General features: G+C 34.8%; 1 protein-coding gene across 1 annotated transcript; it reads left to right on the forward strand.

The window, feature by feature from the left end:
* Positions 1–223: 223 nt before the first annotated feature.
* On the forward strand, positions 224–20,718 carry slc43a1a (solute carrier family 43 member 1a). Its single transcript, XM_058798072.1, has 15 exons — positions 224–780; positions 4,540–4,697; positions 4,874–5,051; positions 6,759–6,814; positions 7,491–7,567; positions 9,769–9,861; positions 10,902–11,032; positions 12,192–12,289; positions 12,404–12,550; positions 12,629–12,661; positions 13,794–13,926; positions 14,689–14,818; positions 16,594–16,667; positions 17,417–17,540; positions 20,178–20,718. The coding sequence occupies exons 1-15, from the start codon at positions 776–778 to the stop codon at positions 20,367–20,369; spliced, it is 1,629 nt and encodes a 542-aa protein (XP_058654055.1). The 5' UTR covers positions 224–775; the 3' UTR covers positions 20,370–20,718.
* Positions 20,719–22,350: the final 1,632 nt, after the last annotated feature.

Raw genomic sequence — 22,350 nt, forward strand, 5'->3', positions numbered from 1 at the left:
AGTTTATCTATTTTGTTATTAATAATTGTGAGTAACGATCGCTATCAAACAAGAATGTTTAAATCATCATAACAATTACATATAAAATATTAAAATAAAGTCTATAAGGATAATAATACGCCTATTAATGCAGTCTGTTTACTAATATATAAGCTAACCGTTCAAACAAAACTCACAGTAAAAAAAAAAAAAAAAGAGAAAATGCCATGGTAACCAAGTTCGTTAAATTCCATAGTTACGGCTAGTCACTACAATAAAAACAAGGCAACTTATTTTCAGCCAAAAAGCAATAAACATAATCAAAACATAAAGATTTACACTCTTATCATATTTAAGGAATATCCTGTTCTAATGAATGATTTCACAGTAGCTTGATAACGTTTAACTGACGCTTTTAACCGAACTAACGTTACTTGAGGGCATGCTAATATTGGCTTATAATGTTAATAGCTAATTTCGGAGCAGGGACAGTATGTTAATAGTGTGTACGCCCTCGATGCAAGTCACAAACGAGTGTAACAACCAGTGAAAAGGGGGATCGTGAGGGAGTTGCTCTTCCATCATTGTTAAATATGAGGCTAGCGTGAAGACTTCTGGAGATCTTTGCCTGCTGCTCTGAAGAAAGACACGAGAAACAGAAGCTCAGGCCAGATAAACTCCATTATCAACTCGACTCAACAGAAGCATTTGTAGTATTTATCTTTTGTTTGAGCGCCGAAACCGAAGGAAACCAGGAAATAACGCGCGGCTGACATTTGGAAATTGTATCAAAAAAATGAAGTAAGTTGTTTAAATTGAATTAAAATCTTACTACATTTAGTTTTTGATAAATACTACTACTACTACTAATAATGGCTGTAGGGACAAACACTGGTGTTGGGTTTGATGGGTTCATCTTTAGACGAGTGTAAACAGAGACTTTGGTAACTAATGTACAAATACAATGAGACACGTGGCGATGTTCTGACTCAGAGTTTAATGATTTCACGCGCGCTTCATTAATTTGTTTTCTTTTTTTCTTTATAAACTGGAAATGCCCACGTGTAGTGTTTTAAATGAGCTCAGGTGTCTTTTCCATGAGCTAAGGCTCTATTTTAGACTGGCTGTTTTGTGGATTAAATGGTTTATTGTAGTTGTGGGCAGCATTATGGCGTGATATTCAGCATTTCACGGGCTGAGGAAGAAGTTTGTGTTTGTTTGATCCCGTTGAGAAGGTCGACTCTCCGGCGTTGTTTGTCTTTGGGACACGCTGAGAAAACCAAGCCTTTGTCCTCTGGGGAAACGGAGAGCGCAAAACTCGACATTTTTTGGGTTCCGGAAGGGGTACACATGGAGCACAAAACCATTTCCTCTGTTTAGTGCCTCACAGATCATCTTCAGCGAGGAATCGATGAATACCAGAGAACACGCGGGAAAAGACCTTTATGATGCCATTGTTTGTGATAAAAGTGGAATTCTATGGAAGCCTGTTTACACCGTGGAATTTAAAAAAAAGCATAAATAAAGAAGATAGTTGCGACTCATCTCACAATTCTGAATCTGTTTCTGCAATTCTGAGTTTATATCTCATAATTATCTTTTTTTCCCTTCAAAATTACGAGTTTACATCTCTCAATTCTGTTTTTGTTTCTGCCACGAAATAAAAGTAATTGCAACTTTTTTTTTCTTTTTTTTACTTTTTTTTTTTTTTTTTAATTTCTTCTTAGAAATATGAATTAACTTCTCCCTATTCTGAGTTTCTTACAATTCTGACTTTTTTTCCCTCAAAGTTCTGAGTTTACATCTCTCAATTCTGTTTTTGTTTCCACCATGAAATAAAAGTAATTGCAACTTTTATTTATTTATTTTATTTTTACTACTCTGACCTTTCTTCTCAGAAATCTGAATTAACATCTCCCTTATTCTGAGTTTCTCACAATTCTGACCTTTTTTTTCCCCTCAAAAGTTTACATCTATCAATTCTGTTTTTGTTTCCGCTTCGAAATAAAAGTAATTGCGACTTTTATTATAGTTTTTTTTATACTTTTTTTTTCATATTAGAAAGGAGTTAACAGCTGTCTATTCTGTTTATCGCACAATTCTGACTTTTTTTCCCCTCAAAATTCTGTTTACATCTCTCAATTCTGTTTTTGTTTCCGCTACGAAAATAAAAGTAATTGCGACTTTTATTATTTTATATATATATGATTTTTTTTTTTTTTTTTTTTACAATTCTGACTATTTTCTTCTCAGAAATGTGAGTTAACCTCTCTATTCTGAGTTTATATTTCACAATTCTGCCTTTTTTCTTAGAATTGCTCTGATTTACAGTCTGTTCAGATTTTAAAAGTCTTTATTCCATTCGTTAAGATTTCGAAAACACTTGATTCGATTACTATGAACATTGATTCCTCACCAGAAGAGAGCACAGAAAGAGTTGATTCGATTATTACCAGAGAGCGTAAAGGATTATTATTAATATTTTTAATTTAATTCCTCACCAGAGCATGCTCACTATATTGAAGGTGGGGAAGACAGGAATAAATGGTGACATCATGTTGCTTTTTGGCGAGGGTCACTCGGGGTCAAGCATAGATGGAGAGAGGACACAAATGGAAAGTTAAGGGCACACTTAATATTTCAATCTTGAAATGCTCTCAAGACTTTTAAACCTGGAAACATTTTCTGCTTGTACACTCCTTTCTATAAAAGTTTATAATGTCTTTCATATGTACACACAGGGTCACTGATAAAAATTCACTGGGCCCGGGGCCAAAGCAAGCATCTCATAGGGGCCGTCCTCCATGTCTCCGCTCATAGGGACTGATAAACAGACGTACCTAACATTAGAGGACATTAGTGATCCCCTTTAAACAAACACGCTGAACGTCATTTGTTCCAGTCGAGTGATGTGCAACTCAGTGGACGGAGCTGTTAATAGTAACTTTTTAACTGTGCAACGTGTGAAATGTGGCTTGCAGACCTTTAAGCCAAGAGTTTACAGTAGATGCCTGATGTTTTTACTAAACACAAGACATCAAAACCATCTTCATGCTTACTGTAAACAAACACACATGTGCGACTGACCATGATTTGGTCCTGAAAACTGAAAAACTGTGATCTTGGGAAATGCAGATGGATTTTACACCATTGTCGAACCTGCTTTTCTTCATTCTGGAGAATATGAATGGTGCTCAATTATTTTGAGCACGTGCCCTACTAGACCGTGTGAGTTAGTTACAAAAAAATCCATCCATAAGCCCAGCATTTGAGGACAAAGACGTCTAGTGGACTGTGTCTAATCATATTAAACGCAACACGCTGAATCAGTGTCCTGCTGAGATCTTGTATTGCCTGTGTCTCCAGCCCACACTCTTATATCTCTCTCTGTGTTATCAGAGTTATAATGACCGATCGTTTTCAGTCATGTCATGGGATACGCTGACCCCGTTTACAAACAAAAACTTGGACGCATTTGGAGAAGTTATATTTTCTCTATAGACAAAGGATACACATTTCTCATGCCTTTCAGATGCAGGCCCTGATTTAAGTAAACTAAGGGGTCAAATTTGTGATACAACAAAGCACGTGTGATTGTGGTTTATATTGTGAGCGGTTTCGCAAAGAGCACATGCAAATCAGTTGGGCACACCCCCTATTCAGAGGAAGCTTTTGCGTGTGTTGGTTGTAGCAAATGTTAGGGAGTGTCTCTCTCTTACGTCTCACAATAAATCCCCAGAGATTTCAAGAATGAAGATTTATGGGTGTCTGTTTTAAAGGCATGTATAATGTTAGAAAAGATTCCTATTTCATATAAATGCTTCTTATAAAACTTTCCATTAATCTATGATTCCTAAAAAAAAAATCACGTATCATGGTTTTCTCAAAAAAAAAATTGAGCTGCAAAAAATGTTTTAAACTAATTATTAATTTTATTATTATTATTAATAATAAGAAGAAATGTTTCTTGAGCAGCAAATCAGCATATTAGCATGATTTCTGAAGGATGATGTGACACTGAAGACTGGAGTAATGATGCTGAAAATACAGCTTTGATCACAGAAATAAAAAAAAAAACATTTTTACAATGTATTCACAAAGTGTTTTTAAATAAAAAATAATATATCATAATTTTTACTGTATATGTGATCAAATAAATGCAGTCTTGATGAGCAGAAAAGACTTCAAAAACACTGAAGACTGAAGTAATGATGTTGAAAATTCATCATTGCATCACATGAATAAATAGCATTTTTACTACATATTCGAATAGAATATTTATTTATTTATTTATTTTTATCAAATAAATGCAGCCTTGGTGAGCTTGCAAGACTTTTTTTTTTTTAAAAAATCTTACTGACCCCAAACTTTTGAATGGTAGTGCATTAAAACTACAGTTAAAAGAAAGAGAGAGAGGAAAAAAAAGATCTATACTAAATCGGGTTAAAAATGTAGTTTGCTAAGACAGAATATTGCCTTCTGAAACGGTATATATTTTTAAATCTGCCACTGTGTGTTTACTGACCGAGCTTTGACACTCATTATTTCTCTGTCTGATAGGAGGATGGCTCCGTCTCTGTTGCAGGCGTACAGCAGGCGCTGGTGGATGGCCGTCACAGCCGTGCTGGAGAATCTGTCGTGTTCGGCCGTGCTGTTGGGCTGGGGCTCTCTGCTCATCATGCTCAAAGGACAGGGCTTTTACTCGCACCTGTGCACAGGTAATCAGTCATAGAACTCAAGCAGATCACAAGCATCCTACCACTGGTCACTAAACTAGCGCCGAAAGAAAACCGAACCTGAGTTCCTGGGAAACTTGAACTGCGTGGAGACTTTAAAACTTAATAAAGTCTCTGTCTCTTGCTTTCATTGACCTTCTCTCTCTGTCTTTCTGTAGAAAATAATACTGATGGTGTGAACGCTAGCGCACCAGATGATTGGCTGAGTTGTGTGGAACAGGAAGAAATGCTGAACTTGGGTTTCACCATTGGCTCATTCCTGCTCAGTGCTGCCACATTACCATTGGGTATATTGATGGACCGGTTTGGCCCCAGGCCTCTGCGCCTCGGTGGAAGGTGAAGACATACCTACACACTAATGCCCCGAGTGCTTACAGTGTTTTAGATCACAGTGCCAACACTCCATCAGGAAGCTACACATTTTTTTAAGAATGCATTTGAATCATGGAATCTCTGCATGACTTTGTGCATTTCAAAGCACTTGCTAATATGTACATATACAGTGCCTATAGAAAGTCTTCATACCCCTTCATTTTTTTTTTCACATTTTATGTTAAACTGTTTTAAATTACTTTTTCTTTTTTTCTCCACATAAATTTACACCCCACTCACCATAATGACAAAGAAAAACCGGATTTATCACAACTAAAAAGGAAACACTGAAAAAAATGCCTTCATACCCTTAACTCAAAACTAATTTAAAGCACTTTGGCAACAATTACAGCATCAGGTCTTTTTGGGTATGATGCAACAAGCTTTGCACATCTGCATTTGTTTTGTTTATTTTGCCATTCTTGTCTTTAGATCATCTCAAGCTCTGTCAGGTTGGCTGGGGACCATCGGTGGACAGCCATTTATAGGTTTCTCCAAAGAAGTCTGATTGGTTCAGAGTTCCAGCTCTGGCTGGGTCACTCGAGGACGGTCATAGAGTCGTCCCTAAGCCACTCCTGCATTGTCTTGGCTGTGTGCGTAGAGTGATAGTCATGTTGGAAGGTGAACTTTCAGCCCAGTCTGAGGTTCTGAGGATATCTCTGTATTTAGCTGCATTCAGCTTTCCGTCTTCTCTGATCACTTCCCCAGTCCCTGCCGCTGCCACCACCATGCTTCACCGCTGGGATGGTATTATGCAGGTGATAAGCAGAGCTTGGTATGAATCAGGAATTGAGGTTCATCAGACCAGAGAATCTTTTTCTTCATAGTCTGAGAGTTATTTGGGTGTGTTTTTGTAAATTCCGATCAGGGTTTCATGTATCTTTACTGAGGAGAAGCTTGAGTTTGGTCACTTTGCCATCAAGCCCAGATCAGTGGAGTGTTGCAGTGATGCTTGTCCTTCTGTCCATCTCCATATAAGATCATGGAGCAGAGTGACCATCAGTGTCTTGATCACCGCTCTAACCAGGACCCTTCTCCTTCGATTGCTCAGTTTGGCCAGGAGGCTAGATCTAGGAAGAGTCCTGATTGTTTCAAACTTCATCCATTAAAGATAATGGAGGCCAAATGCTGTGAACCTTCAACACAGCAGAATTTTTTTTTTTTTGTAGTCTCCCCAGATCTGTCTCAACACAATCCTGTCTCTCAGCTCTGCAGGCCTTCCTTTGACCTCATGGCTTAGTTTTTGCTCTGACATCCATTTCAGCTGTTAAACTTTATATAGACAGGTGTGTGTGCCTTTCCAAATCATGTCCAATCAACTGAATTTGCCACGTTAACTCCAGTCGCAGTATAGAAACATCTCAAAGACGATCCAGTGAAACTGGAATGCTCCTGATCTAAATTTCAAGTGTCAAAACAAAGGGTATGAAGACTTGTGCAATGTCATTTTTTTCAGTGTTTCAAAGTTGTGATAAATCTGGTTTTTGCTTTGTCATTATGGTGAGTGGGGTGTAGATTCATGTGGGGAAAAAGTTATTTAAAGCAGTTGAACATAATGCAACATAACAAAATGTGAAAAAAATGAAGGAGAGCACACTCCCATTCAAGTATGTGTGTTTATTTAATAATCTTTTATGTTTTGTATTTTTATTTTATTTTATTTTTTCTTAGTGCGTGTTTTGCGCTCTCTTGTGTGATAATGTCCATATCATCATATCAACCAGAAGGTGAGCTGCAAACAAAAATACACACAGAATGTGCATGAGTCTTCAAATTACAGCTATAATCAATTAATCAGTCAGTAATTACTGGAGTTTTTTTAAATTAATTAATGTATTTATTTATTTATTTTAAATTAAAAACTTTGAAAGTCATTACAGGCTATTTTAGTAATCCGTTATTAATTGGATTTCAATTAACTGAATAAAAAAAACAAAATTCATATTCAGAAATTTCACATGTTGGCAAATTAAAAAAAAAAAAAAAATTCCAGAAGGAATAATAATTTTACTACTTAAAGTGACTTTTTTTTTTTTTTTTTTGATTGATTGTTGCTGCTTTTAAAAATAGAGCAATGACAAAACAATATATTTGTAAGGACAATTAATTAGCCATTATTTGACCAATTTTGTGAATTAACAATTAAATTTTAAAATGTATAGGCTGCAGAACTTAATGTGAATTTTCTTTGCAAGTAATTCACAAGTAAAATGTTCATAAACATTCACAGCCATACCCAGATCAAATGTAGCATTTAGTAGCACATGTGGCATTTATATATATGCTACTGTATACAGAAGACACAGAAAATTTGATTTGTCATTTCAAAGTCATTGCCACAGTTTTGAGTTGTTAAAGCACACATTTTGATTGTGTAATGATGGTTTGTGCCTTTTGTTCTAGTCCTCTCTGCACTCATTTTCTTGGCTCTTTCACTCAACGGCTTTGGAGGAATCTGTCTGACCTTCACATCACTCACGGTAAGAAAAAAAGAGAAAATGGTAGAGAAAGAAGCACATGGGGTCGCGGATACGTATGGTGACTTGCATGTTTTGTGGTGCAGCTGTCACATGAAGCTTTTTGAAGTTTATTTTGTCCAGACAGGTGTGTGGGGGTGTGTATTTATGTGTTTGGGGCAGGCAAAGCATCGACGCACATGACTAAAGGAGAAATTCTGGCTTTTTCAGTGCCCACCAATCAGAAGGCTAAACTGCCCACACGCCTTCTCTTACGCCCTCGTCAACCTCCAGTTGAAACCGACAAGGGCACAGACGTTGTACCCACACTCATCAACAAACAGATTGTGACTTTCCGATTTGTTTAGTGATATCACCTGGTGTGGGAAAGAAAGACTATATATATATATATATATCAACTGCCCTCAGATAGCCCACCGCTATCGTGCAGAAGCCAACACACACTTATCCTTGCGCATACACATGGCTCATCTAGAGCAGCTCAGGTATGCATGCACACTGCCCTACATGTGACAACAAACACTGCTTTTTCAGTGACCTCCTGTTGTACACTTCTGAGAAAAACACTCTCTGTGTCTTTGTTGACAGTGAATTACTACCAGTATGGAGAAAATAGCAGCTGATATCACTTTATGTAATTTTTTATTTTTTTGGTTTTGATGTTATCTGAACTCAAGCAAGCAAGCAAATGACCTCCATGACTTTGTGTTTTTTTCCAGTTCCTCTAAATTAGTAAGGAACCTCAGTAACCATGAGAAAGACCAATCACAAATGAGATCCCTTTAATCCCTTAACTATTTGTCCTAGTCAATGATATGAGAGCAAATGGAAACTTTTGATTAACTCCTTCTCAGATGTTTCTTCTAAGCGAAGGGCATCACGAACCTCACACCTAGCAGTCTCACACTGTGCTTAGATTTTCAAAAAACCCAAAGTCTGAAATCAGAATTCAGAGATTTTAATATGCACCTTAACATGTCTTATTAAATTCTTCCAAGATCAAATTACTATTGGTATACCTCAGGGTTCTGTGTTGGGTCCCTTCCTCTTTTCAGTATATATAACGTCGCTGGCACCTATCAACCAGGCACATGAGTTTTCCTACCACTGCTGTGCTGTTGAGACACTGCTTTACCTCTCAGTCTCATTCCATGTGATCTGAGCTATGCTATCCACAATAATGTTTTAGGTTTTATTGCTATATATCCCTACTTTGTCTATAATTGTCTTTTTTTATTTACCTCTGTAATATGCACCTTAACATGTCTTATTAAATTCTTCCAAGATCAAATTACTATTGGTATACCTCAGGGTTCTGTGTTGGGTCCCTTCCTCTTTTCAGTATATATAATATTGCTGGCATCTATCATCCAGACACATGAGTTTTTCCTACCACTGCTGTGCCAATGACGCACCACTTTAACTCTCAGTCTCATTCTATATGATCTGAGCTATGCCATCCACAGTATTTTTATAGCTTTTGCAATATACTCCTACTTCGTCAGTACTTGTATTTTTTTTATGTCTATATTTTTATGAGGACATTTATGAGAAACATCTGAGATGAAGTTGATACTTGCAATAAACATAACTGATCTCTCCTGAGCCGTGAACAACATCTGTGAAATAAATAGCATTGCTCTGGATACTGTGCTGGTGTTTAATGTGTGCAGCCTTCTGTAACAAGTTTAGTGTTAGGTTGAGGTTGTTATGCCACTCTGTGTTTGTGTGTGAAAATCACAAGGAAGTACAAATGTGCGTTTTCACAGAAGTGTGTGTTTATAACCTTCTCATTTCACACAGGGGAGTAAAACACACTCACACATCCCTGTAAAAGTCTGGAAAAACGAAGCACTGCTTGGAAATTCGTGGAAAACAAATTTGATTCATGCACACAATCCACAGCAGGACTTCCTGCTTACTGAAGCATAAATATTTCTCGCGCAGCAATGTGTTAATTTTACACTTAATTAGTGATGTTTAAATTGGGCGTCACTATCATTATTGCTCACACTTGTGGTTAGGCATGATGCTTGATTTGAGCCATTAAGCAACCGCCCAGATGCCTTTAGTATCAATAGTTTTTCTATGTATGCACACAGTGTTTTCCTTCCTGTTTTTGTTCTTTGCAAGTGTGGGCTAAGCTGCATTTATGATTTTTCCAGTACTGATAACGATGTGCTTTTCCTCTCTTCCTCTGATAGCTGCCAAACATGTTTGGAAGTCTGAGCTCCACCGTGCTGTCACTGATGATCGGCTCCTACGCTTCATCGGCTGTCACCTTCCCTGGAGTCAAGGTATTTTTTTTTTTTTTTTTGTGTAAACAGAGGTTAAACCTGTTTGACGTGTACAGTGTGCTCGGAATTAAAGCCGCTGATGAAATGTTGCATCAGATTGAATGAAACTGAACTCATCACCTTAAACTGTTATAAAAGCAGTTAAGCTAAAGGTTTTGAGCTATGATTATGTACAATCAAATATAAATTAATTTTATTTAAAAGATGTCTGATGTTAAAATGTTAGTCTAAAGAGTGAACATTGGTGTTTTCAGAATAATTTCTTTCATCAAAATTAAGATCATGTAAGTGTTCCATTTTGAATTTAGAATTCAATGGTATTGCCAAGGCTGCATTTATTATTAAACAATTCTGTATTGTAATTGTGAAATATTACAATTTCAACTGTTTTCTATTGTTATATTTTAAAACATGATCAAAGCTGAATTTTCTGCATCATTACTCCAGTCTTCAGTGTCACATGATCTTCAGAAATCATTCTAATATGCCGATTTGCTGCTCAAGAAACATTTCTGATTATTATCAATGTTGAAAACTGTTGTGCTGCCCAATATTGTTTGTGGAAACCGTAACACATTTAGTTTTTTTGATGAATGGAAAGTTCAAAAGAACAGCATTAATTTGAATTGGAATCTTTTGTAACATTTATAAATGTCTTTAATTTCACTTTTGATGAATTGAATGCATCTTTGCTGAAGTAATTTCGTTTGGGGAAGAAAAAAAAACAAAAAAAACATACCCCAAACTCCATAATGATAGTGTACTGTACATGTTGACCTCCTTTAAAATGGGTAGTGTCACTGTGTCTGTATGACTGTAAAGAATAGATGATATTAAGGCCATGATGTTCTTTGATATTTTGTCAAGCTGCACACAGTGTTAAACACACTTTCTTCAGCCTCAGACATAAAACCGTCAACCAGATGCTGCAGACAAGCGAAATCTTTTTTTCCACCATTCATTCAATCAAGCGTGTCATTCAAATGGAAAAAACTCATCAATATTACATCTCCTCTTTGTGTGTGTCTCTCTTTCTCCAGCTGATATATGATGCTGGGGTGTCGTTTACTGTTATCATGTGGATGTGGGCCGGCTTGGCTTCTCTGGTCTTTCTCAACTGTTTCCTGAACTGGCCAGCAGAAGGGTTTGCTACACAAGAAGAGATTGAGATGTTAGTACAAGTCCTGTTAACCTATATAAACCTCAAAGATTACACACATACTCTGAAAACAAAAACATAATTTTAATAAAAATGGCAGCCTAACAATTGCCATCTTTCAATCACTAAAATCACAGTGCTTGTAGATTACTTGCAATTTGGAATCAGTAACATTAAAATTTCTATGACAAAAATTGTAGTTAGTAACGTAATCCATTACATTACACATTTGAGGTAATATAATCAGACTACTTTTGACCTACCTTGTTTATCACATTGATTTAAATAGGATAATCTTCATATAAAAAATACAAAGGGAAAGAAAATATATTCCATGCTTTATAATTAACAACATAAAGTACATTAAAAATGACATTACGTTAAGGTTTCCCAATCTGGGGGTGAGTTAAACGAAAAGCTAAAATTAAAATAATTTTGATTAGTGCTGTCAAACGATTAATCGCATCCAAAATAAAAGTTTTTGTTTACATAATAAATGTATGTGTACTGTGTATATGAATCGTGTGTTAAATACAAGCACATGTATGTATACATTTAAGAAAAATGTTATGTTTATGTATTAAATAAATTAAATATAAATGCATGTAAACATTCAAAATATACACAGTACACATACATTTATTATGTAAACAAAAACTTTTATTTTGGATGCGATTTAATCGCGATTAATCGTTTGACAGCACTACTTTTGATATGTTACGTTTATAATAAAATTAAAATACGTTTGATAAATTAGTAATTTATAATAAATTACTAAATGTAATGTAACTGTTGTTGGGTTTTTTGTTTTTTGTTTTTTTATTACAACCATTGGAATAAAGCACTTACTTAAAAATAATTATAATAATATTTTGTTTACCTGTATGTCATTTGTAGGTTATATTAGAAGGGAACATTTAAAAGATGAAAAAGAGGAATTGGGGAGAATCAATAATTTATTGCTCTTATGTAAATATGGAATCACGTAATTAATAAAAAAAAAAAAGTAACTGTAGTCTGATTTTAAGATGTAATTTAATCTAAGTACTTTAATTTTTGTAAACTGATTACATAATCAAGATTGCATGTAATCCTTTAATATGAAGACTGCAGGAAACAGTCTTGATTTCTGAATAATAATTCCTTGTTCCTTCCTTTTGCAACCATTTAGTAGGAAAAAGAGGCATTCAGATGAAAACCACAAATTATCGTCTGACGAGGCGACGGGAGAAACCGAGAAACTGCCGGCTGTAGCTCAGGACACACAAGGTGAGACACTTTGAGACGGAGTGATACATTTTGAGGCCGTTTGTTACAGTTGTGTGAATGTGAAGCTGATGAAGTGAAATATGATGTACGAACTCCTGGAAATCTCTTTCTCAGCTTTGGTCCCGTTCCGGCGCTCCGTGTTCTCTCCCATCTTTCTGTGGAGTCTGATCACTATGGGAATGACTCAGCTGAGAATCATCTTCTTTATGGGAGCCATGAATAAGATGTTGGAGTTCCTGGTCATCCAAGGAGATGATCACCGTAAGCCCAGCTACAAAACATACACATTATCATTGTATTCATTACAGCTGACTTATAATGCGTTTCTGTCTCGTTTAGCCTCTAAACTGCTGCATGAGGCTGAGGAGAAAGGTGAGATTAACCTTTGTTAGTTTAATACAGTGCGTGCATAATTATTAGGCAAGTACATGTTCTAATCATTTTTTTTTTTTTTCCAAGCACATTTTACCAATTCCAAACCACATCAAACTATTAATTTAGTATTTAATCTAGTGCTGGGCAACGATTAATTGCATCCAAAATAAAAGTTTTTGTGTACATAATATATGTGTGTGTACTGTGTATATTTATTATGTATATATGACTACACACACGTGTATATATTTAAGAAAAATATTATGTTTATGAATTAAATACATTTATATATAATATAAAATACATTAAAATAAACACATTTTGGATGCGATTAATCGTTGCCCAGCACTAATTTAATAATTTATAAGTGATGTATAATTGTCCATGAAGGGTGAAATTGAAAAACTCCTTATATTCAGGTGTGCAGAATTATTAAGCAGGTTTTCGTGTACAAATAAAATGAGCTCATTTTTAGTCCATCTCTGCAAGGCAGACTTTTCAGGATTGGAGATGGACTAAAAATGAGCTCATTTTATTTGTTACCATTGGTGTACCTCAGGAGCACAAAACCAGTCTTAAGTCGCTGGGGTATATTTGTAGCAATAGCCAACAATACATTGTATGGGTCAAAATTATAAATTTTTCTTTTATGCCAAAAATCATTAGGATATTAAGTAAAGATCATGTTCCATAAAGATATTTTGTAAATTTCCTGGCGTAAATATATCAAAACTTCATTTTTGATTAGTAATATGCATTGCTAAGAACTTCATTTGGACAACTTTAAAGGTGATTTTCTCAATATTTTGATTTTTTTGCACCCTCAGATTCCAGATTTTCAAATAGTTGCATCTCAGCCAAATATTGTCCGATCCTAACAAACCATACGTCAATGGAAAGCTTAATTATTCAGATTTATTAAGATGTATAAATCTCAATTTTTAAAAAATTGACCCTTATGATTGGTTTTGTGGTCCACGGTGACATTTGCTTGGAAAAAAAAAATATGATTAGAATATCAACTTGACTAATAATTATGCACGCACTGTAGTCATAATGTAATTGTGAATGAAACCAAGAGTTTCAGGGCAATCTGAGCATGATATATTTCATATATTTGAACTTCCAGTGAGCTTCTACTCGTCCATCTTTGGCACGCTGCAGCTCTTGTGTCTGGTCACCTGTCCTCTGATCGGATACATCATGGACTGGAAGATGAAAGAGTGTGAGGTGGATCAGACGACGGCGCGGGGAGAAAAAGAGTAAGAAATTTAAGTTCTTCTGCTCCCAGTTATAACGTGACATGGTAACACTTTATTTTATGTGTACTTGTAACACGTTGCATGTACTTGTAATTATTCATAATTAATTGTTATTATAATAGCATGCAAATAACCCTAACCATATGTGACCCTGGACCACAAAACCAGTCATAAGGGTCATAAAAAGATTTTGAGGATTTATACATCATGGCTGAGATGCAACTATTTGAAAATCTGGAATCTGAGGGTGCCAAAAAAATCTAAATATTGAGAAAATCGCCTTTAAAGTTGTCCAAATGAAGTTCTTAGCAATGCATATTACTAATCAAAAATTAAGTTTTGATATATTTACGGTAGGAAATTTACAAAATGTCTTCATGGAACATGATCTTTACTTAATATCCTAATGATTTTTGGCATAAAAGAAAAATGTATAATTTTGACCCATACAGTGTATTGTTGGCTATTGCTACAAATATACCTCTGTGCTGCTTATGACTGCTTTTGTGCTCCAGGGTCACAAATAGTAAGTACATGTAGTTAATTAATATTACTCAATACTTAAATATGTAATTACACCATAACAATGACACCTTAAAATCATGTAGTTATTTAAGTATTGAGTAATATTAATTATGTAATTACACCATAACAGTGACACCTTAAAATAAACTGACAAACCATATTTTATATGTAGAAGCAAATGAACAAACTGTCTGCTGATGGTTGTGTAAAGTATCGTCTTTGACGTCTTGTCTCCAGAGTCGTTGCGGTCCCGAAGCATGACAGGAAGATCCAGAAGCTGACCAATGCCATGAGAGCCTTCATCTTCACTAACGTGCTGCTGTTTCTGTTCGGGATCCTCTCACTCGTGGACAACCTGCCTCTACAGGTAACAACCCGATTAAACTCCGTCGAGTCACCTTTATGTCTATAGAGCTTTATATAATACAGATTGTGTCAAAGCAGCTTTACAGCGTTAAACAGGAAAATAATGGTTTAATAATGCAAACAAAATTCAATTCTGCTGTACATCAGCTCTAAAAATAAAACAGACTGTTTACAATTGTCCTCTTTTTAAAGTCAGTTCATTGTTGATTCAGTTAGTTTAATAACTGTGTAAGTTAATAAATTATGGATTGAGTTTAATTCATATGCTGCACCGTGAGCAGACTAAGTAGATCATATTGTCAGTGGTTTGATTGATTTTCCTGTATTATTGCATATACACTACAGTTACTTTTTTTTTTTTTTTTTTTTTTTTTTTTTTACGAAAGAAGACTTATGTTCAGCAAAATTGTTTATATTAGTGCTGTCAAATGATTAATTGCGATTAATCGCATCCACAATAAAAGTTTTTGTTTATATAATGTGTGTATTGTGTGTGTGTGTGTCTTATATATGTGTGTGTGTGTGTGTGTGTATATATATATATATATATATATATATATATATATATATATATATATATATATATATATGTGTGTGTGTGTATATATATATATATATATATGTGTGTGTATATATATATGTGTGTGTGTGTGTGTGTGTATATATATGTATATGTGTGTATATATATGTATATGTGTGTATATATATATATGTATATATGTGTGTGTGTATATATATATATATATATATATATATAAGACACACACATACAGTATATATTTATATTGATATAATTTATATTATATAAACATAACACATTTTTCTTAAATGTATACATGCATGTATGTGTATTTATATAAACATAATAAATATACACAGTACACACACATTTATTATGTAAACAAACTTTTATTTTGGATGCGATTAATTGTTGCCCAGCACTAGTTTATATGATTAATCCTACAGTAAAAAAAAAAAACTATAACTGTGAAATATTATTACAATTTAAAGTAACTGTTTTCTATTTGAATTTTATTTTTAAATGAACTTTTTGTTCCTATGATGGCAAAACTGAAACATTTATTAATGCTGAAAACTGATGTGCTGCTTCATATTGTTGATATTCTACATGTCTTTACTGCCACTTTTAATTAATTTAATCCATTCTTGCTTAATAAAGGCCTGTTCACACCAAGGATGATAACTATAACCATAAAGAATCACACTTTAGTTCTCGCTTTTTGCTGCTAATGAATAGTTCGTAAAGTAGTTGTTAAGTTTAGGTAAAGGGTAGGGTGAGTAATACGAATTACTACAGTAATACTGTAACTAGTAATGTGCATGCTATTAAAAACTACTTAATAGTGAAATGTGAATGAATGATGCATTTAAATGTGGACCTTAAAACAAAGTGTTACCCAATAAAGATTGTTTTAAACATATAAAAGAATAGCAGAGTCATTGTGACGGATATTACAGTAAAAGCACAGGAATGAAGTTTTCAGCTAATGAATGATAAAAACACTGACAGCCAATCCAGCATTTAGAGAGCTCGAGCATTTAAAGCTGCAAACAACATAAATGCAGTGCATTTATAATAAACAGAACAATATTGTGTGTTGGAGTGGATGTCTGTATAGTTACTGCTTTTGGTGTGAATGGGTCTTAATTTCTTTTTTTTCTTTTTCTTTTATAATCTTTCTGAGCCCTAACTTTGGCAAGAGTTTAATTACAGTGGATGGGAATGTTCTCATAACTGTCGTTCTCTTTGTCCAGATTGTGACGTTTATTTTGCATACTGTGGTACGAGGTTTCATTCACTCGTGTTGTGGAGGACTGTATGCTGCTGTGTGAGTATAAACACACACACACACATTCAAGTATCTGTGTATTTGCTTCCACTAAACCTGTTATTCAATGGCACTGGCAAGTCCAGACTTATAAAATCAGATGGATATAAAACTGCACTTGACAGGATCAGGTTTGCCCTGTTTGTGGGTGAAGTATAGCGCAGAGTATGCGATAAATTCAGACCCAGTAACATGGATTATATCACTCAGGCAAATTACCATAATAATGCCCTAACGAAATCACACACGTACGCCTTTTGACCTGTCATTTTAATGCCACAGCGCTTCATTACAATCTCAGTATTAAGAAGTGTGCAGACTTCAGACAAACTAAATGTGACCCTGGAGCACAAAACCAGTCTTAAGTCGCTGGGGTATATTTGTAGCAATAGCCAAAAATACATTGTATGGGTCAAAATTATAGATTTTTCTTTTATGCCAAAAATCATTAGGATATTAAGTAAAGATCAAAGATATTTTGTAAATCTCCTACTGTAAATATATCAAAACGTAATTTTTTTAAACTTCATTTGGACAACTTTAAACGTGATTTTTTTTTTTTTTTTTCTCAATATTTAGATTTAAAAAAAAAAATTTTTGCTCCCTCAGATTCCAGATTTTCCAAATATTGTCCGATCCTAACAAACCATACATCAACGGAAAGCTTATTTATTCAGCTTTCAGATGATGCATAAATCTCAGTTTTTAAAAATTGACCCTTATGACCCTTATGTCTCTCTCTCTCACAGGTACCCGTCTAATCATTTTGGCACCCTCACCGGGCTGCAGTCTATGATCAGTGCAGTGGTGGCTCTGCTGCAGCAGCCTCTCTTCATGATTATGTTGGGACCTCTGAAAGGAGATGCTTACTGGGTAAGAAATGCACATTTTTATCTCTTGTATTTAGATTAGTCAACATGAAAAATTGTCGACATATTTGAATATTTGTTTGATCCAGAGTGCTGCAATCCCATGATTTGGCACATAACAAGAATGAAGGAGTAACATAAACACTAGGCTTGCTGCGGTAGACGCTGTTACACGGCGTTTGGTTGTGCTCTCCTCTCAATAGTTCATATTTAAAGCTAGAACTCTGTTCAAATATGAAGTGAGCTACCTAACTAGACAACATTTCAGGTATCATGGATGCATTGATTCCAAAAAGCAAGCAGCAAACTGATTTAAGATGAATGCACTGTAAGATAAATAGAAATACTATTTAAAATGACAGACAAGTCGAGATGCACAAGATGCATGAGATATTATTTTTTATTTTATTTTATTGAACTGATTTATTTGATTTAAAAAGGCCAGATTAAAAAGGAAATATTATACAGGGGTGCAAACTTGTCACCTTTCGGCGAAATTCGCCGTTTTCACCTTAGGTCATTCACGTGAATCGTGTAGATCTGTAAAAAAAAAAAAAATGTAATTGGGGGGGGGGGGGGGGTCGTATCTGGGCGTCATCTGTGTCACGTCACCTGTAGCGTTTTTCCCCCTGTTGGCAAAGGAATGGACCCGCCCTACTCTGCCTCTGATTGGCTTACCTTAATGTCCTTTCCCTCAACCAACCAATCTCACTCCTGAAGCCTAACTTTTAGATGCTGCAGGCATGCTATCCATATTTCCAGAGGCTACGTAAAACGTGTAGGAACAAGCTAACGGCAAGCAACTTGACCGAATGAAGAATGTGCATCAGTGTGTTTTTTCTTTTTTCCGTTTTATTTAATTTATGAAGGTGATGTAAACTGAATAATTATATATTCTATTATAATTATATAATAATATTGTGTGTAGGCTATGTAACTTATATAGTTTTCATTTTATTCATTTCGACAACTTTACCGACACTGCATATAATCTTTGGCTGCGTCCATTGCATCCGACACGTTTTTTCACGGACACGCCGCCAAATCGGAAACTCGGGGCTTAAAGAAAATTTCGAGTTTCCCGCTCGTAATAACGACTTTGTGGTGGCGTTCATGTGCGTTCAACTCGTACATGTATCTGACATGACTGTAACAGCCTATTTCAAGACGGAGAAACACCTCGCGTTTAGCCCGTCAGCTGCTTCAATAATTCGAGTGCTGAAATAAAGATTTACAGTGGTTTATTTGCCCTGATTAAGTTCATGTATCTTAACAACAGTCCTTGTTGAGTTGTCGCTCAAACGTCTTTTAATCATATAAAGGTGTTTATCCTTGAATGGTGCACTGCAAAAAATGATTTGAGAATGTTTTTGTCTTGTTTCTAGTCCAAATATCTAAAAATTCTTAAATCAAAAAGCATTTTTTCAGAAAAAAAATTGTCAAAATTAAGTGAGTTTTTCCTTAAAACAAGCAAAATAATCTTATTTCAAACCGAAAACAAGATTATTTTGACTTTTGACATTTTTTTTTTCTGGAAATGTTTTTTTATTTGATTTAAGAATTATTAGACTAGAATTATTAGATTATTTGGACTGGAAACAAGACAGAAAAATGTAAGAAAAGCATTTTTAGCAGTGTGTAACATTTTCTCCCTATAAAGCACTTTGACTTGCCATTGTGTGTGAAATGTGCTATGTGAATTATGTCAGATTAACTTGCCCTTAGTTTTAACACACCTGTGTGTGTGTGTGTGTGTGTGTGTGTGTGTGTGTGTGTTGGGGGTTTGTCACCCCTGATTATAACACATTAAAATAGCTGTTTTAATATGTTAAAATGTAATTCATTCCTGTGATCAAAGCTGAATTTTCAGCATCATTACTCCAGTCTTCAGTGTCACATGATCCTTCAGAAATTGTTCTAAAATCCTGTCAACATGAATAAATCAGCATATATTTTAAATTAAAAATATATATTTTTTTTAAATTACGACTCCAAACTTTTATCAAACAGTATCTATAAAGTACTATAATAATACTATAGAGAACATGCTTTTTAACAGTCGTGAAGATTGAAACCAAATGTGACTCTGGAGCACAAAACCAGTCATAAGGGTCAATTTTTTTTTTATTAAGATTTATGCATTATCTGAAAGCTGAATAAATAAGCTTTCCGTTGATGTATGGTTTGTAGGGACAATATCTAGAATCTGAGGGTGCAAAAAAATCTAAATATTGAGAAAATTGCCTTTAAAGTCGTCCAAATGAAGTTCTTAGCAATGCATATTACTAATCAAAAATTAAGTTTTGAGATATTTACGGTAGGAAATTTACAAAATATCTTCATGGCACATGATCTTTACTTAATATCCTAATGATTTTTGGCATAAAAGAAAAGTTGATCATTTGGACCCATACAGTGTATCGTTGGCTATTGCTACAAACGGACTGGTCTTGTGCTCCAGGGTCTCAAATGTAGAAGCCGTTACACAGTTGATGCAGTGAGTGTCTTACTAAGTTTCAAGTGGGATGCTGTCTTGAAAGGTTGCTGTCTATGTAGGCTTCTGTTTACAGGTATTTTCTATGACGAATAACTATCATGCAACTTTTTATTTTATAAGTTTATTCTCTTTCAATCCCATCAGATCAACGTGGGGCTTCTGCTCCTCTCATTGGCCGGATTCCTGTTGCCGGGGTATTTGTTCTACCATCGCAGACAGCTTCTTCAGATGAAGGCCGCAGGAAAAGCGAATGGACACGCTCCTGTTGAGAACCCAGCTCTGACCCAGCCGCTGACCAACGGACTGAGCAACGGTTACGTCTCTCAAGAAGCCTAACTCAATAACCGAGCATCACGGGACTCTTCACATTTCATCACGCTACAGCAAACCCTGCCGTTTCTCACACAATCCTCATTTAAACACGTTTCATTTTTTTGTTGTATGAGAGACGTTGGGATGATGGCTGTGAAAGCAGCATCAGATCAGTATTGTCTTCACTGCAAAAAATAATTTTCTTCCTTATTTTCTAGTATAAATATCTACAAATTCTTGAATCGGGATGCATTTACTGATGCATGACAAGTAAAATGACTATTTTGTCTTGTTTTCTGAAAATATTATCCAAATTTAGTTTGTTTTTGCTTGAACAAGCAAAAATATCTGCCAATGGGGTAAGAAAAATAATCTTGTTTAGATATTTTTAGTTGTTTTAAGCAAAAGCTAACAAAATTTGGATAATATTTTCAGAAAACAAGACAAAATAGTCATTTTACTTGTCATGCATCAGTAAATGAATCCTGATTCAAGAATATGTAGATGTATATTAATGCAATTAATCACATCCAAAATAAAAGTTTTTGTTTACGTGTGTGTGTATATACTGTGTATATTTATTATGTATATTAAAATACACACACATGCATGTATGTATTTAAGAAAAATGTTGTTTATATATAAGAATATAAACATAAATATTTTCAAAATATACCTTTAATTATGACCGCACTAATATTTATACTAGAACACAAGAAAAAATACTAAGGAAGAAAATAATTTTTTGCAGTGTAGTTTGATGATCATCTGACTCAAAATATGAGTATTCGTATTGAAAATCTAGAAATCTGCCTGCGACACGAATGCAATGTTTTTAGAGAATTATTTATTGGACTGCACACACACATTGGCTGTGATTGATGGACTACCTCGGCCAATGGAGCGTCTGTCTGTTCACCAAAGAGAAAGAGCGATGATTGTTGTATAATGGCTTCTGTTGAGAAACGATCAACAGGAGCATTTCAGCTGCCACCAAAGACGCTGCTAATGGAGCTTTATTAACCTTCGGTTCACTACATTAAGTGTTATCCCAAAGCTAAAACATTTCAGGCAGATTTAACAAGATTTTTTTATAAAGCAACAGAAATTAATGTTTGTGTGTCCATTTCAGATTTTTCTGTGCATTTGAGTTTCATAGACACTGAAAGGGAAACGTATATTTTTGTATTTCTGTTATTGTGAAGCTTAAAGTAGATGTGCTCTGTAAATAGCATGACGTGTATTCATATCTGCTTTAGTGTGCAGACAGCTTGTGGGATTGGGTTAATTGGGGTTTTTTTAGAGGTCAGGAGAGGAAATGATGATGTGCTTACAGCAGTCTCTCTTGCAGATGTTAATGTGCGTTTAATGTTTTGTGTGAAACTAGTGCCTTATGTTATTATCCAGTGTCACCGTTCAAATCTCACCATGAGAGAAATGTGGGAAACCAAAGCCATACTTAGACATGGATGCATTGCAATAAAGCCATATGAGACCAGAAGAGAATATGTGGGAGGAAGAAAGCATCCAGAGTGCAAGAATATCATATTTGAAACACCAAAAACAATAAAATATGCAAGCTGTTACTCTGAATTGTTCACTGGAGTCTTGATTGAGTTCACTTGAAGCATGCTGCCATCTGGTGGTGCCTGCAATTAAACAAACTAGCCAGGTGGGGATTCAATACTTTACGCAGTGTTATTTTAGTATTTTTAATTCTCTATTATAGTATGTAATAATTATATTTTTAATTAGCTTTTATTTTAGTTCAAGTGCCTTTGTATTCCTGTTTAGGTTTATTTTTTTAGTGAATAAAGTTGTTTTATTTCTAATTTTCATCTAAAATTAACATTTTATTTTGGCTTATTTCAGTCAAGGGAAAATATTTTTACCAACACTGGTTTTATTCAAGTAAAAAAAAAAGTTTTTTAATTAATTACAAAACTGCCTGTAAATATAAGGCATTTAGAGTCAAAAATGCATTTACACAATATAATAAGTGCAT

Source organism: Onychostoma macrolepis, chromosome 14 (assembly GCF_012432095.1).
Source record: "Onychostoma macrolepis isolate SWU-2019 chromosome 14, ASM1243209v1, whole genome shotgun sequence".
Taxonomy (NCBI): Eukaryota; Metazoa; Chordata; class Actinopteri; order Cypriniformes; family Cyprinidae; genus Onychostoma; species Onychostoma macrolepis.